This window comes from Pogona vitticeps, chromosome 6 (genome assembly GCF_051106095.1).
Source record: "Pogona vitticeps strain Pit_001003342236 chromosome 6, PviZW2.1, whole genome shotgun sequence".
In the NCBI taxonomy this organism is placed as follows: Eukaryota; Metazoa; Chordata; class Lepidosauria; order Squamata; family Agamidae; genus Pogona; species Pogona vitticeps.
The window spans coordinates 122,021,382-122,041,441 of record NC_135788.1 but is presented as its reverse complement, the minus strand read 5'-3'; the positions used below and the strand labels follow the sequence as shown (position 1 = coordinate 122,041,441).

At 54.0% G+C, this 20,060-nt stretch overlaps 1 protein-coding gene, 1 long non-coding RNA gene and 2 other non-coding genes across 10 annotated transcripts; 2 read left to right on the top strand and 2 right to left on the bottom strand.

Moving 5' to 3' along the window:
• The first annotated feature begins 4,984 nt into the window (after positions 1–4,984).
• Positions 4,985–12,420, top strand: MOGAT3 (monoacylglycerol O-acyltransferase 3). 7 transcript variants are annotated; one of them, XM_072977358.2, is made up of 8 exons: positions 4,985–5,158; positions 8,020–8,185; positions 8,572–8,679; positions 9,724–9,794; positions 10,144–10,348; positions 10,858–11,029; positions 11,513–11,715; positions 12,127–12,420. In XM_072977358.2, the coding sequence occupies exons 2-8, from the start codon at positions 8,116–8,118 to the stop codon at positions 12,279–12,281; spliced, it is 984 nt and encodes a 327-aa protein (XP_072833459.2). In that variant the 5' UTR covers positions 4,985–5,158; positions 8,020–8,115; the 3' UTR covers positions 12,282–12,420. The 7 variants fall into 7 exon arrangements, with proteins under 7 accessions (XP_072833459.2, XP_078234313.1, XP_072833460.2 ...); XM_078378187.1 differs by having other exon boundaries at positions 4,985–5,170; XM_072977359.2 differs by lacking the exon at positions 4,985–5,158 and adding an exon at positions 5,359–5,409.
• An 819-nt stretch (positions 12,421–13,239) lies between these two features.
• Positions 13,240–13,313, bottom strand: TRNAT-AGU (transfer RNA threonine (anticodon AGU)). The gene has a single exon. It is a non-coding gene; the product is annotated as a tRNA-Thr (tRNA).
• A 1,179-nt stretch (positions 13,314–14,492) lies between these two features.
• On the bottom strand, positions 14,493–14,564 carry TRNAW-CCA (transfer RNA tryptophan (anticodon CCA)). Its single transcript has one exon. It is a non-coding gene; the product is annotated as a tRNA-Trp (tRNA).
• A 3,361-nt stretch (positions 14,565–17,925) lies between these two features.
• LOC144583707 (uncharacterized) lies at positions 17,926–19,733 on the top strand. The gene is made up of 2 exons (XR_013537628.1): positions 17,926–18,453; positions 18,539–19,733. It is a non-coding gene; the product is annotated as an uncharacterized LOC144583707 (long non-coding RNA).
• The last annotated feature ends 327 nt before the right edge of the window (positions 19,734–20,060 follow it).

Genomic DNA, 20,060 nt, shown 5'->3' with positions numbered 1-20,060 from the left:
GCCTGGTATAATCGGGACCTACGAGCAATGAAGCGAAACAGGAGACGGCTAGAGTGCATCTGGAGAAAGAAACCGACGGATTATAATAAGAAAACTGTCAGGATCGTAACTAACCATTACCTGGCTAAGGTCAAGGCTGCTAAACGATCACTTTGCTGACCGGATAAGCGAAGCTTCCAATCAGCAGGCGGAATTATTCCATATAGTTCACGATCTGTCTGGAATTGGTTTGGGTGATGGGCCTCACTCTCTCACCTGACCAATTTGCAGCATTTTTAAAATCAAAAGTGGAGGCCATCCGCCGGGATCTCCCTCCTTCTTTAAATATAGTCAATCGAGTTGAGATGTCTAGCGCTCCGCCTTGCCCAGTGACACTCGAGTGCTTTCAGCCTGTGACACCAGATATAGTGGACAAAGCGCTTGATCCATGTCGGGCCACCACTTCCTCTCTTGAGTCTGGCCCGGCTAATCAAAGCAGCCAGGCCTATAACAACGGAATGGGCCACAGCGATAATTAATGGATCTCTCCAGGAGGGCAAGGTTCCTCTTGCCCTCAAGGAGACACTCATTAGGCCCATTAGGAAGAACCAAATTTGGTGGCGGACGAAATTGGCAATTATAGTCCTGTCGTCAATGTTTCCTTCCTTAGCAAAGTGGTAGAGAGGGTGGTGGCTAATCAGCTTCAGGCACTTCTGGATAAAACTAACGCTCTGGATCCATTTCAGTCAGGATTCAGGCCGTGCCACGGTACAGAAACGGCACTGGTCGCACTGTTGGATGACCTGCTGAGGGAGGCTGACAGGGGCAATATGTCCTTGTCGGTCCTCCTCGATATCTCAGCCGCCTTTGATACCGTCGAACCCGATATCCTCCTGGGGAGGCTCTCTGAGCTGGGGATCGGTGGCCTGGCGCTTGCCTGGCTCCGTTCCTCCTTGGAGGACCGTCCCCAGAGAGTACAGCTTGGGGAGAGTATCTCGGCCCCGTGGAGCCTCAATTGTGGGGTTCCACAGGGGTCGATCATCTCCCCAATGCTGTTTAATATCTATATGAGGCTGCTGGGCGGGGTCATCAGGGGGTGTGGGGCTTCGTGCCATCAGTATGCTGATGACACCCAGCTTTACATATCCTTTTCACCTACTTCAGTGGATGCCGTTCTGTCCCTTCAGCGCTGCCTGGAGACCGTACTACAATGGGTGCAGCTGAATGGATTGAGGCTGAACCCGGACAGGACGGAGGTCTTGAGGGTGGGTGGCCCCCCCATTTGCACTTTGGGAGACTCCTTCTCTTTTGGGGGGGTGTCTCTCACCACATGGAGTGAGGTCCGCAGGTTGGGGATACATCTGGCTTACCATGGAAACCCAGGTGGCGTCTGTGGCCCGCTCCGCCTATTTTCATCTATGGTGGATCGCTCAGCTGCGAACCGACCTTGATGGGGAGTCCCTCACTACTCTCATCCACACGCTCGTAATCTCGCGATTAGACCACTGCAATGCACTCTATGTGGGGCTACCTTTGAGATTGATGCGGAAGCTTCAGATGGTGCAGAACGCGGCGGCCAGACTTCTGAGTGGGGTGAGAAAACACCAGCATATCTCTCCCACTCTGGCTGCCCTACACTGGCTGCCCATTCGCTTCTGCATCGACTTCAAAGTGTTAATGATGACGTATAAAGCCCTAAACGGTTTGGGACCTCGATATTTGGCAGATCGCCTTCTCCCACCCAGATCTACCCGAATTACTCGGTATAGCCAGGAGGGTCGGTTGAGGGGCCTAACACCGAGAGAGGCCCAGAAAGAAAGAACAAGAAACCAGGCTTTCTCGGCAGTGGCCCCTCGACTATGGAATAGCCTTCCATCAGAGATCCGCCTGGCTCCCTCACTGGGTGTTTTTAAGAGCCATTTAAAAATTGGCTCTTCAGGCAGGCTTTCCCTCATGTCAATTCTTGAATTCTATCTTTTCTGTTCTTTTATTCCCCATCTTGATCACGCTATATTAATGTTCAATTTTTTTATTAAGAATGTTGTTTATTTGATTGTGAAGTTTTTGTTGTTATTTTATGATATTTTATGATTTTGTAAGCCGCCCCAAGTAGACGCTGTCTAGGGGGGTGGGGTATAAATAAATAAATAAATAAATAAATAAATAAATAAATAGATAGATAGATAGATAGATAAATAAATAAATAAATAAATAAATAAATAAATAAATAAATAAATAAATAAATAAAATGAAAAGTCCTCAGCCTTTCACCCAAAGGATGAGAGCTAAGAACATGTGAAATTGGGCACAAATACAGCTGATTTTCCATCTTAAATAACTGGAGTGCTTCAATTCCAATTGGCCATGCAGGCTGAGGGTGTGCAGGAGTGGTGGTACAATGAAATTACATTTCTGTCCTTTAGGTACTAAGGTGGCAAGAGGAGAAAGCACAAGAAGGGGGTGGAAAGGGTTGGGGTGACAGGGCAGAGAAAGACGACGGTGGCATAAGGGAGTGGGTGGCATGAATGGCATTCTAACCCTGACAAGCTGATTGAGTAAGAAGCAGAGAAAAAGAGAAATAATTGGGGGGGGGGGTGGGGTTAAAGAAAAGAGAGGAGAGGGGACTCCTGATTCCTTTCCATTCACTTTCCTATTCCCAGACTAAAAGCAGCAAAATGGCAGGGAGGGCGCTGGTTCCTTTGGGTGGTGGCAAAATGCCTGTAGACGGCAAGGCAACAGAGCCACGGGAAGGGCAGGGGAGGCAAAGGCTAGCTAAGAAAGCGGTCGGGGACACTGGAGCACAAGCAACTTGTGCTGTAATAATTCAGTGGCAAGCAGCCAGGAGGCCCTGTTGTTTTGCTGCCAGAGAGCGGATGTGGCCAAGCTATGCCTTTGGACTGGGCAGCAGGAAGGATCCTAGGAGCTGAGCTGAGCTGGGTGCTCCTCTGCAGCGAGGAGATGGTCAGAGGAGAGGAGAGAAGAGAAGGAGCTGCTTTGGGAGGGCAGCCAGCTCAGGTCATTAAGGTTCCTGGACTCAGACAGGTTTCAGACAGTAATTAAGAACAGATAAAATATTTTGGGAAGGACCATTTCCTGATTGGTTTCTCCGAGTAGCATCCAAGGGTCTCCAAATAGTTTATTCAAATGTGCATCCCTTGTACATTAAATGGAAGCTGCACCTAAGGGAATGTGACAGTAAAATTCAGATTATTAACTCTGGCAGCTCATTTCCTATGGAAGTGTAACTCTTACTAGAAATGAACACACTGGTGTAAAGAGGATTTTGACAGGAGCAGTGAAATCCAAATAAAAGAGGTTGACCCGAAGGGGTGGGAGAAACAGGTCAGTTACCCTAGATTAATGCTGGGTTTGAATTTTCTCCCTCTTTAGCCATCTTTCATTAACGGCTGCTAAAAGAAAGAAGTGTGTCACGACAATGAATTGTCCTGATATGAAACCTGTGTTCTGGACAAGGAATGACCCTTAGGGCAGAATATAGGGGCAGAGAATGTTTTCCCTTTGGCAAAGGGGTCAAGGCGAGGCGTATTTTGTCTCCTTTTCTGTTCAGTCTGTTTGCAGAACATATGATATAGAAAGCTGGGTTGGATTCAGACACAGGAGGTGTGAAAATTGGTGGAAGAAACACCAGTAATTTAAGATATGTAAATGATATAATATTGGCAGAAATCATTAATGACTTCAAGTGATTATTAATGAACTTAAAGGAAGAAAGTGCAAAAGCAGGATTTCAGCTAACTATTAAGACAAAAATAACAGCTAGTGGTTAAAGTTTTTCTATACTTTGGTTCAATCATCCATCAAAATACAAATTGCAACCAAGAAATCAAAAGACCAGGAAGGGCAGCGCTAAAGGAACTGGACAAGACCCTTAAGCATAAGGATGTAAAACAGAGAATAAGACTAAGATCATCCATACTGCGGTATTCCTGATTACTATGTACGCATTGAATGGAAACTGGAAAATGAAAGAAGTTGACATGGGGGGGGTGAGCTTATTTGAAATGTGGTGTTGGAGGAGAGCTTTAGAGATGCTACAGACTGCCAGAAAGACAAATAGGTAGATGCAAAATCAAATCAAGCCTGAACCCTCCCTAGACGCAAAATAGCCTTCCTGAGGCTGTTGTACTTTGGATATACAGTGAGTGAATGGGACCCGCTGGAAAAGACAATAAAAGTGGGAAAAGCTGAAGGCAACAGGAAAAGAGGAAGACCATATACAGTATATGATGAACTGACCTGCTCAGGAAGCCACAACTGTGAGGTTGAAAATCTATATTTGAATTTTCTTTCTCTTGTTTTTAGTTTTTAATAGATATGTGGGGGGAAAACAATACAGTGGGGTCTTGACTTGAGAACTTAATCCGTATTGGAAGGCGGTTCTCAAGTCAAAAATTCTATAGGTCAAGTCTCCATTGACCTACAGTGCATTGAAAACCGATTAATCCCGTAACAGGCCGTTTTTGTTCCATTTTGTTTTTTTCCTGGTCTGTAAGTCAAATCTCAGGCTGCAAGTCAAACCTAAATTTTGCGGCCAGAAAAGTCTGTAACTCAAAAAGTCTGTAAGTCAAGCCATCTGTAAGTCAAGGGTCCACTGTAATAAGGACATGTAAGGATATGACAGGGGTAAAACTGGATTTATATAATACAAAACAGAGTGAGACAGGGAGAGAGTTGCGGTGGATTGGGACAGACGCGTTCCCCCCCCCCCCCAGGGTCTGTAGAAGAGACCAGTAGAGTCTATTAGCACTGTGACACACCAACCAGGACTAGTATTAGCTCTTTAAAAAATAAGTAAATTGGAATATGGTTAAACATTTAAAGTTTCGAACATGGAATGTTAAGGGTCTGGGGTCTAACATAAAGAGGGCTAAGATACAGAATGCTCCCCCTCTTCCCATCAACCCTGCAAGGACAGCTCGGGCCAAACAGAAGCCGACGGCCCCAGGCCAGGCCAGCCAGGACGCTTGGCAAGTGGGCAGAGGCTGGGCTTTGGGGGGGGGGGGGGCGTGTGCCAAACCGAGCCTCCCAACCCTCTCCGGTTGCCCTTTGCACCTCTCGCGCTGGCTGTGCAGGCGGTGGGAAGGCCAAGAATCGCCCCGTCCCGTCCCGTCCCGGGGAGTCTCCCCACCGCATGGCTGGGAAAAGCAAGGAACACAAAGCAAGGAACGGGGTGGGGTGGGGTGGTGGAAGGGGGGGCTTGCACCGGCCCCAGAGCGGCCATGTGCCTCATAGGCGACTTCCTGCCTGTGGGTGTTGGGGGGGGGACTGGAATCAAGGAAGAAGGCAGTGTGGTTGGAGGGAGTGCGGGTGGGGGTGGGCGGGGCAGCTCACACACACACACACACACACACACAAGGCAGTGACTCTCTGAAGGGGCAGAATGTCTGAGGAGCCCCCCCTTTTTTCTGGGTGAGCGGGGGTGGGGTGGAGTCTGTTTGCCCATGCGGGGGGGGGGGGGGAAATGCGGACCAGCAACCTTTGCCTTGATGCCAAAGGTCACCAAGATCACAGGCACAGGGGCAAAAATGGACACCCCCCAAACCGGTTGCCCAAGAATGCCCATGGGGGGGGTGGGATGGGCTGCCTGGCCTGAGGCCTGGATGCCACCCTCCCACCAGGAAGTGTGTGTGTGTGAGGGGGGGGACAGGGGCAGCCGCTATATCCCTTGAGGCCCAGTTCTTTCCTGGCCTTGGGGAGGTTCGGGGGGGGGGGGGGAGCCCGGCCAGAGGCCACCAGCACCACCAGCAGAGGTAACCACCTCGAGGGCTCCTTGTGGAGAGGGAGGGGGAGTGGCCCTCCCCTTGGACGGGGGGGGCTGCGTTGAAGGCTGGCATAAGCCCAAGGCCGGCCCTCACAAGGCCCCAGACCTGGGCGGGGCTGGATACGTCCATGACAGGATCAGAACAGCCCCCTGAAGTGGGTGGGGTGGGGGCTGGAAGGCAAGGGCCTAGAGCTATAGGAGACACCCCCCCCCCACACACACACACAGACACATACACTCACAGCCCCCTCCCCATATTTTCTATTGCGAACCCACTGCTATAGAGGGAGGGGAAGGGGTACGGAAGAGGGCGAGCCCACCCGGGCCAATGGTCTGGAGGGGCCCCTTCCGGAGCCCAGAGAAGAAGCCAGCCCCCCTTCCTCTGTGCTGACACTGGGGGGCGGAGGGGGGGCGACGGCAAGAGTCAAGCTCATGGGGGTGGAGGTGGCGGCGCTGGCCCTACCTGGTTTTGGTCCCCCCTGGCTTTATCTTATGCTTCTCCACGCCGCCCCCCCCCCCGCATGTGATAACTGAGGGGTGCATGTGTGTAAAACTTGGCTTGGTGCAAGGAAAGTGGAGAGAGAAGAGCGGGACTCCAAGGGGTCACTCTGCCCTTGCAGCTGGGGGGGTGGGGGTGGGGGGTGGGGGTGCAGGTCAAGGGCATGAGTGCTTGGCTCCTTGCCACGGGAAGGAATGGTGGTGGCCAACGTGGAGATGCCTGTGGGGCAGTGAGGTTTTCAGCAGCCCCCTATCGGCAACACTCTCATCAGGCAGGCTGAGGAAGGGGAGGAGGGAGGGGGGGTTCAGCTGCTCTGCTGGCTGTGCCCCCCCCCAGGGCCTCTGGCTGGCCTTTTGGCCCAAGCCGGCTTCCCCTTGAAGTTCAGCCTAGAGAGGTCAGGGCCAAGTGGAGGAGGAGGGGGGGCTGTCTTGAGTAGGAGGCCAGAGGGGATAGACAGGCACCCCCCCCCACCCAGCCACGTTTGGGGGCTCAGCTGTGGCCGGAGGCGGTGCCTTCTCCCTCCCACCAGCCTGCTTGGGAGGGGCAGGCCTGGCTGGGCCCACTGACCTCCATCTTGACTGAAGGCCAAGCCTCAGCCTTTCAAGGTCTGCCCTGGAGGTGACAAAGCTGAAGGCTCTGCCGGCATCACGAAAACTGTGTGAACGCAGTAGTGCCGGAGCGAAGCCCCTCTAAGCGTGGAGTAAGTGCCTGCCCCTTCCGAGTCAGCTCTCCCAGCTTCCAGGCCCATGCAGACTTTGATTTTGGCCCCATTCTGTTGATGGAGCAAATGTGCCAGTGGAGAGCAAGCAGAAAGCCTGCCCCCCCACCCCCCTGAAATCGGGTGTGTGTGTGTGTCTTTCTGCTTTCTCAGAGAGCCCAGGAGTCCTGCCTTGAAGCATCTGCTCTGAGGAGCCAACAGCTGGCCACACACCGGCTGTGGCATTGGAGGACCACCGGTGGGTGGGGGTGAAGGAGACGGCCGTGCCCAGTTCCTCTTGCCGGGCTGCACTCGGGCGCTCTTGTGCTAGCCGTACACTTTGAGCTGCACCCCCCCCCCTCGTTGGGCTGGTGGGAGGAAAGGCCCTAGAAAAGAGGACTGTGGACCTTGCCCTAAGCTCTCAGCCACAGAAGATAAGAAGGAGAGCCTCCATAAAACACCTTGGCTTGCTGAAGGGTGAAGGGAGCAGCATCCGGCCACCCACTGCCTTCCTCTAGGAAGGACCCAGACGAGTGGGGTGCCCGGACAAGTCTTGGCCCGCTGCCTTTCTCCTTATCGCCACAGTACCTGCTCTCCTGACTCTGCCGGTGGACAAGGGGCCAAAGGGCAGCCAGAGTGGCCAGGCAGCCAGAGGGGTGACGTGTGTCTTGGGGCAGCTGTGGGTGGCTGCCTGAATGCGGGAGGCTGCAGGAGACCCTCTTCTCCCCTTCCGCTGCTGCTCGTGAGCCCCCCTCCCCAGCCTCTTCACTGGGTCCATCCTGGCCTTCTGGTTGGGGATTGGGCAGGTGGAAATGGGAATTGTGGGGGGGGGGGGGGGGGGCGAGGCGAGGAATGCTGATCTTCTAATTCAGAGGGAGGGGGCTGCTGACTTCCTCAACTGCCCACAACCCCATGCCTCTACTTGCAGCCCCTCCCCCCATTTTGCCAAGGGCTGCCTCTCCCTAGACCGAGCTGCAACTCCACACTGCTCCCTCCTGGGTGGGAAGGAGGTTGTGTGGCGTGGCATGGCATTTATACATTTTTGTGCATTTTCTTCTCCAGGTCACCTGCTTCTCCTTCCTTTCTTGGTGTCCGTTTCTGGGCTGGCCACAAAGGTGTTGATGCCCTTTCCTTCTCCTCCTCCTCTTCCTCAGAAGGATGATGGCCTTGCGCAAACACCTTGAGGCCCTGAGTGTCTTTCAGTGGGTGCTAACCTTCCTCTTCTTTGGTATGTGGGGGACCTCATGGCGGGGGCAGGGGGGGGAGGATTGGATCTTTTCATTTCTGCAGGACTAGGGAGCAGGTGGAGGAGGGTGTAAGCTGATTCGCTGACACTTTGGTTGCCAGGAAATTGGAAAGAAGCTCCCGGAGGAAGCAGATAAAGCTAGAAACAGGCAGGCAGGCAGGATAAGGCTGGCTGGAGATCACGTTCCCCCCAAATGTCATGCGGGGTGTCGATGTCCCTCTGCTTGCTTCTGCTTCTGAGGATATGCCCCGTGGCGGGGTGAGGGGAGGGCACTCCAGCCGGCTCCACTTGCGGGAGGGGAAAGCAACCCCGGGCATTGCCGTGTCTCTTGTCTGCAATCTTTCTCTCTCTCCCTCCCCCCCCCCCAGGTCTTTTTTTCACGTCTCTCCTCACCTACCTGCTCTTCACCTCCTACTGGTTCATTACGGTCCTCTACTGCATGTGGCGGATTGCTGACCGGGATACTCCAGAGCAAGGTGAATGCCAGGTTTTCCTGTCTTCCCCCCCCCCCGCCCCTACAGAAGAGACAGTCTTTCAGGGGGGAGGAGATACTGAGCCCCCGATCCAGCTTGGCAGGCTGACCCTCCGTGGACATCTTACAGCAGCACTTTGGGCCAGCGACGTGTATCCCACAATATGCGGGAGAGCGGTGCTGTGCGCTGGGCTCCCTCTGCTTTTCCTCCCTTTTCTGAAAGACAACAGGAAGGGACAGCCCACCCCCACCCCAGCCGCCCCAGGACCACCTGGCAGCATGGACAGCGACAACGTTGGGTCGGCTCAGTGCCAAACCTGCTTCCCCTCCCGCTCAAGCACTCATGTTCTCTTGAGGTGAAGGAAGGGAAGGGTGAAGGAGAGCGGGTGAGACAGAGGAGGAACCGGAGGGACCGGAGAACCCTGCCCACCACCACTTACCCCAGAGCAGCCCTGTGGCCTTTCTGTCGGGAGGAGGGCGCCACTCCACCAAGGGAGATGGAGCGGGAGAGATTGCTGCCCGCCTGGCCACCCGGCAGGTGCACGTAAAGCCAAAGGGCAAAGGAGGAGGCTTTGCCGAAGGTCCAGCCTACCTTTTGAAGCCTGCGGTTTTCCTTGCATGAGGGCAAAGACTTTTCACCTGCATTGGTTTGCAAGAGAAGATGTCACCCTCTCACTAAAACTTTGGACGGGAAGACTTTGCAACGGATCCCCTGAACCTTTTCACAGCCCTAACTGGCCATTTTGGCCCCCCTGGTCAAGGGGCACAGGCTTTTCCACTGTACCTGTGAGGCAGGGTGTAAGCCCCTCCTCCCATGAAAAGGGAGGCGGGGCATCAGAGAAGGAGAAGGTGGTGCTTCCCCACAGGGAAGACAATGTTGGTGCTTTTTAGGTAAGCAAAGCAAGTAAGGCAGGGCAGGGAGGGGTTGTGGCTAATATCCTGAACCTTCACCAGGAGGTGTCCCCCCCCCCAAGATTTTGAAACAGCCTGCCATGTGAGGGTCTCGGCCTATCAGGGTCCACCTCTGGTGACCTTTGCCCCTTTACAGGTGGCCGCCGAAGTGACTGGATGAGGCGCTGGAGGATCTGGCGCCTCCACCGGGACTACTTCCCCATCAAGGTATTGTGAGGTGGGAGAATGGGGGTGGGCAGTGGGGGTGTGTATGTGAGTCAGGGGAAGTGCCTCCTCTTTCTACAGGAAGCCAACCGTTTCCTACTGCTTGAGGCTCCTCCACTAAAGCAGGCCCAGCTCGGAGAAGGAGGGGAGCCCATGGTCAGTTCTTGGGAGTGCAAACAGCAGTGGGGCGGGAGGCCTGGTGTGTGTGCGTGCGTGTTTGTGTGTGTGTGTGTGTGTGTGGCGGGGGGGGCAGAGCCTTCCAGAGGCCTTGGCCTGTAAGCCACAGTGGGAGGGGACCCTCCTTTTCGGATGCCTTCTCCAGATGGGGCCCACATTTTCAATCCCCCTGCAGCTGGTGAAGACGGCTGAGCTGCCCCCGACCAGGAACTATGTTCTGGGCTCCCACCCCCACGGCATCATCTGCGCCGGGGCCTTCTCCACCTTCTGCACTGAGGCCACCAGCTTCTCCCGCACCTTCCCCGGCCTTAAGGCCCATCTGGCGTTACTTGCTGGCCTCTTCCACCTCCCTGTCTATCGGGAGTACATGATGAGCTCAGGTAGGTCTTCTTCCTTGCTTGCTTTGTGAGCCTCTATTGGGGAAGGGGGGGGAACGACATCAGAGGGCAGAGAGGGGGCTCCTGGGTGCCAGACCACCTACGGTCTTGCAGAGGAAGGACTTTGGAGGACACTGCGAAACAGGGGCAGAAGGCCTTCATGTCGACTTCCAGGCCTTCTCAGTGGGTTTATCTTCCCCTAACCAGCACTGTTTAAAACACAATGGGAGGTGTGGGGTGGTGGCGGCGCCTACAGAAAAGACCCCCTTCCATTCAAAGCCCATCCCCAGTAGACCTGGGAGGTTTGCGCAGGTTACAAAACAAGCCGAAAAAGGAAGAGCCAGACCCCACCCCATCCCTGTCTGCACACTCTGAGCAATGCAGTGCAGTATGGGGAAGTTTATAAGTTGAAACAACCAGTTGGAAAGGCTGACCACATGGACAGACAGACACACCCCCTGCAAGCCACAGACCCAAAGATGTGGGTTTTCTTTTTCTTTTTGCTTTCCCAGGGATGATCCCTGTCAGCAAGCGGTCCCTGGACTTTGTGCTCCAAGGGGGCCCTGGCCATGCTGTGGTCATCGTTGTGGGTGGAGCATCTGAATCACTGGACTGCACCCCCGGGGAGCAGCGCGTCCATCTTCAGGGGAGGCGAGGCTTCGTGCGCTTGGCGCTGCAGCATGGGTAAAGTAGGGACTGCGGGGTGTGTGTGTGTGTGTGTGTGTGTGTGTGAGAGAGAGAGAGAGAGAGAGAGATCATTTTGGGAAGGTCAGGTAAGCACCTTTCTTGTATGTTCCCACAGAAGACAAACGTGCGTCAAACTGCTCTGCACAGAAAAGGCACTGCAGTCGGCATCTCCCCTGGGGTGCTAGCTTTCCACCTGCAGGTGGCTGTTGTATCCAAGTGTGCTGTTCTCCACAAGCAGAGTCAGCGGTGCAGTCCAGACTTCCTTCCCCTTCAGGACTCTACCGCCCTGCCTGCCTGCCTGGCTCACTCACGAGGCCTCGGTACCGCTGCAGGAGGGATGGGCGGATCCGGTCCCGTTTCGAATATCCCGACCAAGTCTATCTGACGGCTGTCTGTCTCGCTTTCTCTGGAGTGCCTCCCTCCTGGGAGGGCGTCGGGACCATGGTCTCACCCCTGCCTCTTTCCTTCCCCTCCCTCCAGGGCTGACCTGGTGCCCGTTTACTCTTTTGGGGAGAACAGCATCTTCTGGCAGGTGCGCTTCCCAGAGAACAGCTGCCTCCGTCGGCTTCAGCTCCGCTTCAAGCAATGGACCGGGTTTGCCCCCTGCCTTTTTGGGGGCCGAGACCTCTTCTGCAGCCGCTGGTGGGGGATCCTGCCCCTGGCAGTGCCCATCACTGTTGTGGGTAAGGATGATCCATTTCTCTCCCCCCCCCCAAAAAAAATCTGTTCCCTGCCCCTTGAACAACAGCCACTGAGGTCGCAAAGGGTGAGGTGGAATTCAGGCTACCTGTGAGGTGGCTAATGGCCACCCCCACCCCCAATGAGTTGAGAAGTGAGTTGGAATGGGCCGGAGGAGGAGTGTTGCCACAAAGCCGGTGTGGTGTGGGTTTTCCTTCTGGGCCTTGAGTGGGCTGTTAAGAGCCATTGGCTTTACAAAAGGCCTCCTCCCTCCGGCCTGCCTCAGCGCTCCTGAGGTCAGGCCTGATCAGTCCAGCTGAAGCACGGGGGGCGGTCTTCGACGGTCTACGGGGAGGGGGGCAGACCTAGCCCCTCCTCGGCCTTCCTTTCACCCTTCTTTCTTCCCCCGCTTTCAGTGGGGAAGCCGATCCCAGTCCCGCGCCGCCCGAGCCCCACGGAAGAGGAGGTGGAGCACTTCCACCAGCAGTACGTCCAGGCCCTCCGGCAGCTTTTCGACGCCCACAAGGTCAGCTGCGGCCTCTCCCCCTCGGAGCAGCTGGTCATCACCTAGCCCCCCCGCCCGCCGGAGCGGCAGCAGCCAGGGACAGAACAGCAGACAGCTTTTGAGCGAGTAAGGGGCTTCCCTGGGAGCGTCCCCCCAACCCCCCCCCCCGTGTCCAGCAATAAAATGACCTGGAGCCTTTCGCGCGTCCCCCGTCTCGCTGCCTTCTGGCTGGGGCTGGAGGGAGGCGCCTGGGGGTCTTGGGTGGTCCGGCCCGGGAGGGCGGGCAGGCGGGCGCGGGGGCTTTGCTGTGGTGGCCCCTCTGATCTCTGTCTCAAGCCCGGCTGACAGTTTCTCGGCCAAACAAGCAAGGGGTCAGCACAGGGGCAAACTGTGAGGGGGGTCGGCGGGAGTGCCCCTGGGTGGCATTCTGCCCCGGACTCTCGGGGTGCCGGGTATGGACGGGAAGGCGCGAAAAAACCCCTCCCCTGCTTTTACGCTACAACCTTTTCAGCCCCAATTCGAGCCATCGGCCGTGCTTGCTCCGCCGACCTCCCCGGATGCCTTCTTCTTTGCGCTGCTGCCTTCTCCAAGAGGAATTGGGGGGGGGGCGTCTGCCCGGAGGGACCCCGATGCCTTATCCGCCCCCTCCAAGTTAGGCCAACTCCGGAGATCAGAGTGGAAGCTTTCCCGTGAAGGCTCCGCTGGGTTGCGGGCGAGGGGGAGGAGGGGGACATGCATGGGGTGGCGGAAAGCCGCTCCTTCCGGCTCCTGAAGCGGGGTCCCTGCAGATGCCGAGAAAGTTGTCGCTTCCTCTGCGTCCTTGCAGGAGGACCGCTGCCCCCCCCCCCACGGTCTGTCTGTGGCGGGAGGTGCATCGCCTCTTCTTCCCGTAGAGTTATCCACTTTCAGTTTCCTTTTGTTTGCAAAATGCGATCTTGAAGCGGCTGTGGACGGAGAAGGGGGTTCAAAATAGAAATTCGTGGGGCTAGCTATAAAATTGGGAACTTTTCCCAAATCCAGTCGAAGGCACCGCTGGGATTCGAACCCAGGATCTCCTGTTTACTAGACAGGCGCTTTAACCAACTAAGCCACGGCGCCAAGCGGTGGCGGTTTTTCTGCTGGCTGGAGCCCTTCAGTGCAAAAGGCTGCTGAGAGCGGGCGGCAAAATCTGGCTTGGATTTCCGATAGAGGACGGGAAGGCGGCGTCTACAGGCGAGAGAGAGGGGGGGGTATCCTGACGCGCCCCACTTGGAAATCTCGTGACACGAGACACCTAAGGGAAGAAACTGTTTTCCTACTGAGCGGTATTACAGTAATGGGCTAGAGCGGAGGCTGGAGGCTCTGCCCCGAGGAGGGAGCCCACAGGCTCCGTTGCGAGGAGAGGAGGCCGGGGACCTTCCAAGGGGAGCAGGAATGCCCACGCCCCCCCTTGCCTTCGTGGGGCACACATTTAAATGAGCAGATCGCTGCTCTCCCTCCTTCCTCCTCTGGCGGGGGTTCTGCCTGGAGAATCATTTGGCTCCTCTCTTCCCCCCCCCCATCCCTGCCGTCGAGTTTATTTCCGCGCCGTTGCCTGATTTTAATGAGGGGGTGCTTTGGGGCCAACCGAGGGAGACAGGCGGAGAGAGAGGCGCCCCAGCCCCCTCCCGCAGGCTCAGACCACACGTGGAGATTCAATGGGGCGTTTGTCACGGACGGAGGGGGCGACTGCGTGACGCGGCGGCCCCTCCGCTAATGGCTTTCTTCCTGCCAAGGAATGCGCGGGGTGGGGGGGGGATGGGGGGTGCTCGTGACTCCATGGCCACCCACACGGAGGGGGCTTCCTCCTTCGGCACCCCCTCTTCGCCGGCACGGACACCAGGAAAAGTAGCCGGAGCGAGGGAGCGGCCGTCCCCCTTTTCCGGCGCCTGGAGTCCGGTGGAGGGGGTGCAGTCGCCGGGGCGCTTTTTCGGCCTAGTGATGAGAGTGGCTCTGAACATGTGCAGAGAGCCCGCACCCCGCAGAACTCAGGAACTTCCAAAAATCGGCTGGCGCTCCGGTAAGGCCGCGAGGAGTCCCTCAGGCCCCGGCAGGGTCGTCGTCGGGACTGGAGCGCGGACTCTCCCGGAGCGCAGAGCGGCGCCTTAAGTGCAAAGCTGCCCACACCGTCGGCAGAGCTTCTGGCCGCGGGTCGCCTTCACGCGTGGGTGGGTCGGTGGGAGTGAAAACGACACGCTACACGATGGGTAGGGAGGTCCCCCTCGGCAAAAGGGACCCCTCCTGGCCCGGGGTTTCTAGTGACCTCGACGTGATTCGAACACGCAGCCTTCTGATCTGGAGTCAGACGCGCTACCGTTGCGCCACGAGGTCGACGCTCAGGCGGCCCCGCCTGCGGCCCTTGACTCTCGATCCGCTTCCATTCCGAGCCCAAGGGACAGACGGCCGGAGTCGGGCCGCCCGCCTTCCCCGCCGCGCCCGGTCTCCCAAGGCGAGAGTGCGAAGCGAGGCGAAGGAGAGTCTCCGGGAAATCTCAGAAGGGAACCTATGATGGGAAAAGAAGCGGAGAAAGGGGGCATGGCGCGCACGCCGGGGGCCGGGAGGGCGAGAAGGCCAGGCGGGAGGTCACGCCTAGCAGGCGCCGGCCGTGGAGAGCGAGGGGAAGCCGGGGAGCCCGCGGGAAGGAGCAGACCCGGGCGGGGATGCGCGTCCGGGTGGGAGGAGTCCCAGGTGAGAAGGGCTCTTGCACACGTGCTCCTCTTTCCAGCTCGCGGAGGACCCCGGTGAGCCTGCCTGGGAAGCAGATGCCGCCCTTTGCCCTCCTCCGGCTGCTCCTCCTGGCCAGGAATCCGTTTGTGGTTCTTGTTGTGTGCTCTCCAGTCGCCTCCGACTTGCGGCGACCCCATGAATGAGGGTGGTCCTCCAAACTGTCCTGTCCTCGACTGCCCTCCTGAGCTTTTGGAAACTCAAGCCCCTGGCTCCCTTTTAGAGAGTCGGTGCATCTCCTGTTGGGCCTTCCTCTTTTCCTGCCGCCTTCCATCTTTCCCAGCATTATGGTCTTTCCCAGAAAACTCTCCCTTCTCATGATGTAGGGCAGCCTCAGTGTCAATATTTTCACCTCCAGAGAGAGTTCAGGCTTGATTTGATCTCGGACCCACTTGTTCGTTTTTCTGGCAGCCCAGGGAATGTGCAAAGCTCTCCAGCACCTTATTTCAAAGGAATCATTCTCCCCCCCCACACACACACACACACAAATCCTTATGTGGTGATTGCGAATACAATCGTCTGAATGATCTTGGTCTTGGTTGTTGTGTTTTTTTCAGGCTGTTTGGCCGTGTTCTTAAGGTTTTTCTCCCTAATGTTTCACCCGTCACTGTGGCCATGGGCATCTTCAGAGGACAGGAGTCAAAACTCTGTCTCCCGACTCGGATCCCAGCCATGAAAGCCTTCTAGGATCTTGGTCTTCTTCTCCAGCGACACCACCTTACACTGGATGATCTTTCTAATTCCTTAGAGAGACAAATCTGTAGAGAGACAAAAAGTGGAGGTGCCTCTGAACACGAGCCGAGGGCCTTTGGTAATTGCATAATTACTGAGTTTTGGGGGAAAGAGAAGCAACTGCTTCCTACCTCGCATTTGGGGTTCACCCATCCTTTCCCTAAAGGTCTGCCCTGCCCTGCCAGGGAAGTGGGGAGAGCGAGGCCAAAGCAGCTTCTGCATTTCTCCAGTGCTCTTTGTGCCTGGGACCTGCACCGGTTAAGGTCGTCCAGGATGATGTTTGTAAAGAGGTCTGGACTTGATTCTAACCAGAAGAGAAGACTTGGTGGAGGAAGTGGCAGTAAGGGGAACTCTGGACAAGAGGGACCGTGTTCTACTATAATTCTTTATTTCAAAGGAAACCAAAGCAGATTGTAGCCACGGACATATGCTGCATTTTTTAAAAGCCAATTTTAATAATCTCAGAATGAGAAAGAAGTTCTAAAAGCACAACTACAAACAATTCCAACAAGAAAAAGGGTTGGAAGGCAGCAAAAAAGGCCAGTGTGGCTTCACAAAAAAGCTCAGGGAGTACCTGAAAACAAAACAAAAAAAACGAGACATGTGTAGGAAGTGGAAAGAAGGCCAGGCCACCAAGGAAGAGTGGCAAGTCCTGGAGCAAGGAAATGTAGGGATGGCATTTAGGAGAGCAAAAGCTGAGAAGGAGCTGAGATTAGCTAGAGACACTAAAAGCAATTCTAAAAAGAGCCTTCTTCAGGTATGTGAGTCTCAAAAGACCAACAAAAGACATGGTGGCACCGCTCCGCAATGGAGATGGGAAAATGGTAACAGAGGACAAAGAAAAGGCAGAGGGGCTCCATTCCTGTTTCAGTTCCGTCTTTTCCTATAAGACAGACGATGAACTTCCAAACAAATGGGAAGTGCAACTGGGGAAGACCCGATTGCAGCTGGAGACAGATAAACAAAAAGCCGAGAAATACCTTACCACCTTGAATGAGGGCAGATCTCCAGCACCGGATGAATTGCATCCAAGAGGACTGAAGGAATGGGCCGACCATTTTTATTAATGACTTTGATTAGGGAGTGCAGGGAGTGCTTGTCAGATCTGCAGATGACACAAAAGTGGGTGGAATAGCTAATACCCTGGAAGACAGAAACAAGATTCACAATAATCTTGAGAGGCTGGACTATTGGGTCATAAGCAACAGAATGAAATTCAACAGAGATAACTGCAAAGTACTGCACCTCGGAAAAAGAAACCAATTGCAGTTACAAGATGGCTCAGCAAAACTACGAGGGAGAAGGATCTTGGAGTCATTGTAGATCACAAGCTAAATATGAGCCAACAGTGTGATGTGGTTATAAAAAAAAAGAGGCAAATGCTATTTTAGGCTGCATTAACAGAAGTATAGTTTCCAAATCCTGTGAGGTGCTGGTCCACCTCTATTCAGCACTGGTTAGGCCTCACCTTGAGTATTGCGTCCCGTTCTGGACACCACATTCCAAGAAGGATGCTGACAAATTGGAACAAGTTCAGAGGAGGGCGAAAAGGATGATCGGGGGGGGGGCTGGAAACAGAGCCCTATTAGAAAAAGATCTAAATAATTGTGTGTTTAACCTCGAGAAAAGAAGACAGAGGGGTGATATGATAGCACTTTTCAAAGACTTGAAAGGAGGACTTACAGAGGAGAGGTAGGATTTGTTTTCGATCATCCTGGAGTGCAGGACATGCGACAAGGAGCTCAAGGTACAGGAAGCCAGATTTCAATTGAATGTCAGGAAAAACTTCCTAACTGTTAGAGCAGTACAACAGTGGAACCAATTACCTCCAGAGGTGATGAGTGCTCCAACACTGGAGGCATTCAAGAGCAACTTAAATAACCATCTGGCAGATATCCTTTGATTTGGTTTCCTGCATTGAGCAGGGAAGTGGACTTCACTATGGATTTCCAACTTCACTATGCTCTGATTCTATGATGAGAAGGAAGAGTTCTGTCTGTGTTGCTGCCCCGACCCCACCCACCTCCTGCTTTGGAATGCCCCTGCAGAGTGTGTGTTTAGTCGTTTAGTCGTGTCCGACTCTTCGTCACCCCATGGACCAGAGCACGCCAGGCCCTCCTGTCTTCTACTGTGTGGGGAAATTGTATGCCTTTACAATGTATATATCTATGGCAGTAGCAAATGTATATTATAAATGTATATAAATGTATATATCTGTATGCTACTAGCAGACATCATGCCCTAGCTGCAAGACACGTACATAACTGCTAACTTCCAGTAATGGATAAATCATTGACCTGCTGTCTATTGTCTCTGGGTAATGTAGTTAAAATGTCTACCTGAGGAATGTTTACATTGGCTGTGTATTTGAAGTTAGCTGTGTCTGTTTACTGTTGACTGTCTGGTTACCAGCCTGTCTGTTTACCAACTACTGTGTTTACTGATGCCTTTGTATTCAAGGAAATTAGCTGTCTCTAACTCTGGTTATTCTGCTGTGTATTCAGGAAATTAGTTACCTCTGTATTGATTAACTAGAGCAAATGTAGTAGGGGGATACAATAAAAGAAGAGGGGGTGGGGGAACGAGAGATTCCGCCTCTGAACAGCTGCCATACACTCGAGTGTCCCGTCTTTTCTTTTCCCCCTTGCTGGTCAAGGAGAAAGATCCCTGCCCCTGAGGCTTCATCTGCAAGACCCCTACTTTCCTCTCATCTTGCAGATCCCGACAAAATGGTGCCCTCTCTGAGGTAATTCACCTCTCTGAGGTATCCCTGCCCCTGAGGCTTCATCTGCAAGACCCCTACTTTCCTCTCATCTTGCAGATCCCGACAAAATGGTGCCCTCTCTGAGGTAATTCACCTCTCTGAGGTCCATTCTCGAAGACCACCTACTCATCACGCCCGGTGTGGAAGGGCTACAGCGCGCGCACGCATCCTCTGGATCCCGATGAGTAGGACTGAGGTCAACTTTCGACAATTCGCACTCATCTCGCCTGGCACAGGCCCCAAGACGCGTCAATCATCCGCAAGGATCCCTCGGGTGAGTGGAATTTGTCAAGTAAGACACCTACACTTCTAAGAAATATGGGGACTTCGTTATCAAGTCTTCAGGAACAATTTGTAGTGTGTACTTGCCTTAAAGACACGCGTAACATCCTTTCCGATCCAGAATTCGAGGCTAATCTAATCAAACAACTCCCTCAAATTCTGCCTCCGCTCCCTTCAGCCTCTTTGGCTTGCCTGGAGCAGCATGAGAACATCTCCTGGGAAACCCAGGATGAAGCACTGACATCTCAAGCAACTGAGATTGCTAACCATCCTTCAATGGATGCAACAGGTGCTTGTGCAGAAACTGGTGTCATTTCTGCCCCTCCTGTCATTGAGGGAGCAGCAGAAGCACAGAGAGATGTGCCAGCTGTTTCTGCTAGTTGTGAACTGCCCCCATCTCAAGGCATTCGCAAAATGCAGCTCAGTCTTAAAGACACAGAGACAGAGGCTCTCCCAGACTTCTCATCCGTCCAATGGCTTGTCTCTAACGACTGCAAGGCCTTGATAAAAGATTTTTTTCCACCAGCAGAAGGACTCATTTGCCCTAAGCAAGTGGAAATTAATGCTGGTGCATCCCCTGATGGTCCTCTAATGTTTATGGGAGGAGCTGCATTTGCTACTGCTGTTCAGCAAAGCTTCACGACAACAGCTTTAACTCAAGCAGCAGAAGTAGCTATAAACGCATTCCAATCAGCAAATCACACTGCATGCCTGACTCCCTTCCTTGCTGGTCTGAAAGAAGCAGCAGCTACCTCAGTGTCTCCGCCTGTTCAGCCAAAGTTGCAGGATATCTCATGGAATTGGGACCCAGGCCCAGATTTCTTTGATATCATGGACTGGGGTACAAAAGCAGCTTTACAAGCATTAGATGCATCATATAAGGAAGGGGAGGAAGAAGAGAATCTCAGGGGGGTAACTGTTACACACCAACATGAAGCTTGTTTTGGACTGCTGTTTCCATGTGCTAATGCTGTTTGAATGAAAAATCCTACTCAGCCAGACTTGGCAGTTATACAGATCACCAAAGAATGCCTCCCACCTGGACAGTAGAGAGACTAATGCTGCATATTGGGGTGGGAGGAGGCGAACCAGAAAGTTTTCCCCCATCACCTTCCAATTTGGAGAAAGCATTGTTTACACTCAAGCCACTTGTAAGGATCCAAATGATGTCCTGCACACTCATGGGACTTCATACAAGCCTGCATTCCTGTCTCTGCCTTCCAGGAGTACCAGTGTCACATCCCTAAGAAAATGTTTGTTGCAAATGCTGTAAATTGTCAAAAATGTTTGTTTTTCTTTCTGCAGGATAAGGTTGATAAGAATTT

Coding starts and splice junctions, on each gene's coding strand:
- MOGAT3 (XM_072977358.2), top strand. CDS start 8,116: ATGATGGCCTTGCGCAAACACCTTGAGGCCCTGAGTGTCTTTCAGTGG. Junction 8,680..9,723: donor CCGGGATACTCCAGAGCAAG/GTGAATGCCAGG, acceptor GCCCCTTTACAG/GTGGCCGCCGAAGTGACTGG. Junction 11,716..12,126: donor AGTGCCCATCACTGTTGTGG/GTAAGGATGATC, acceptor CCCCGCTTTCAG/TGGGGAAGCCGATCCCAGTC.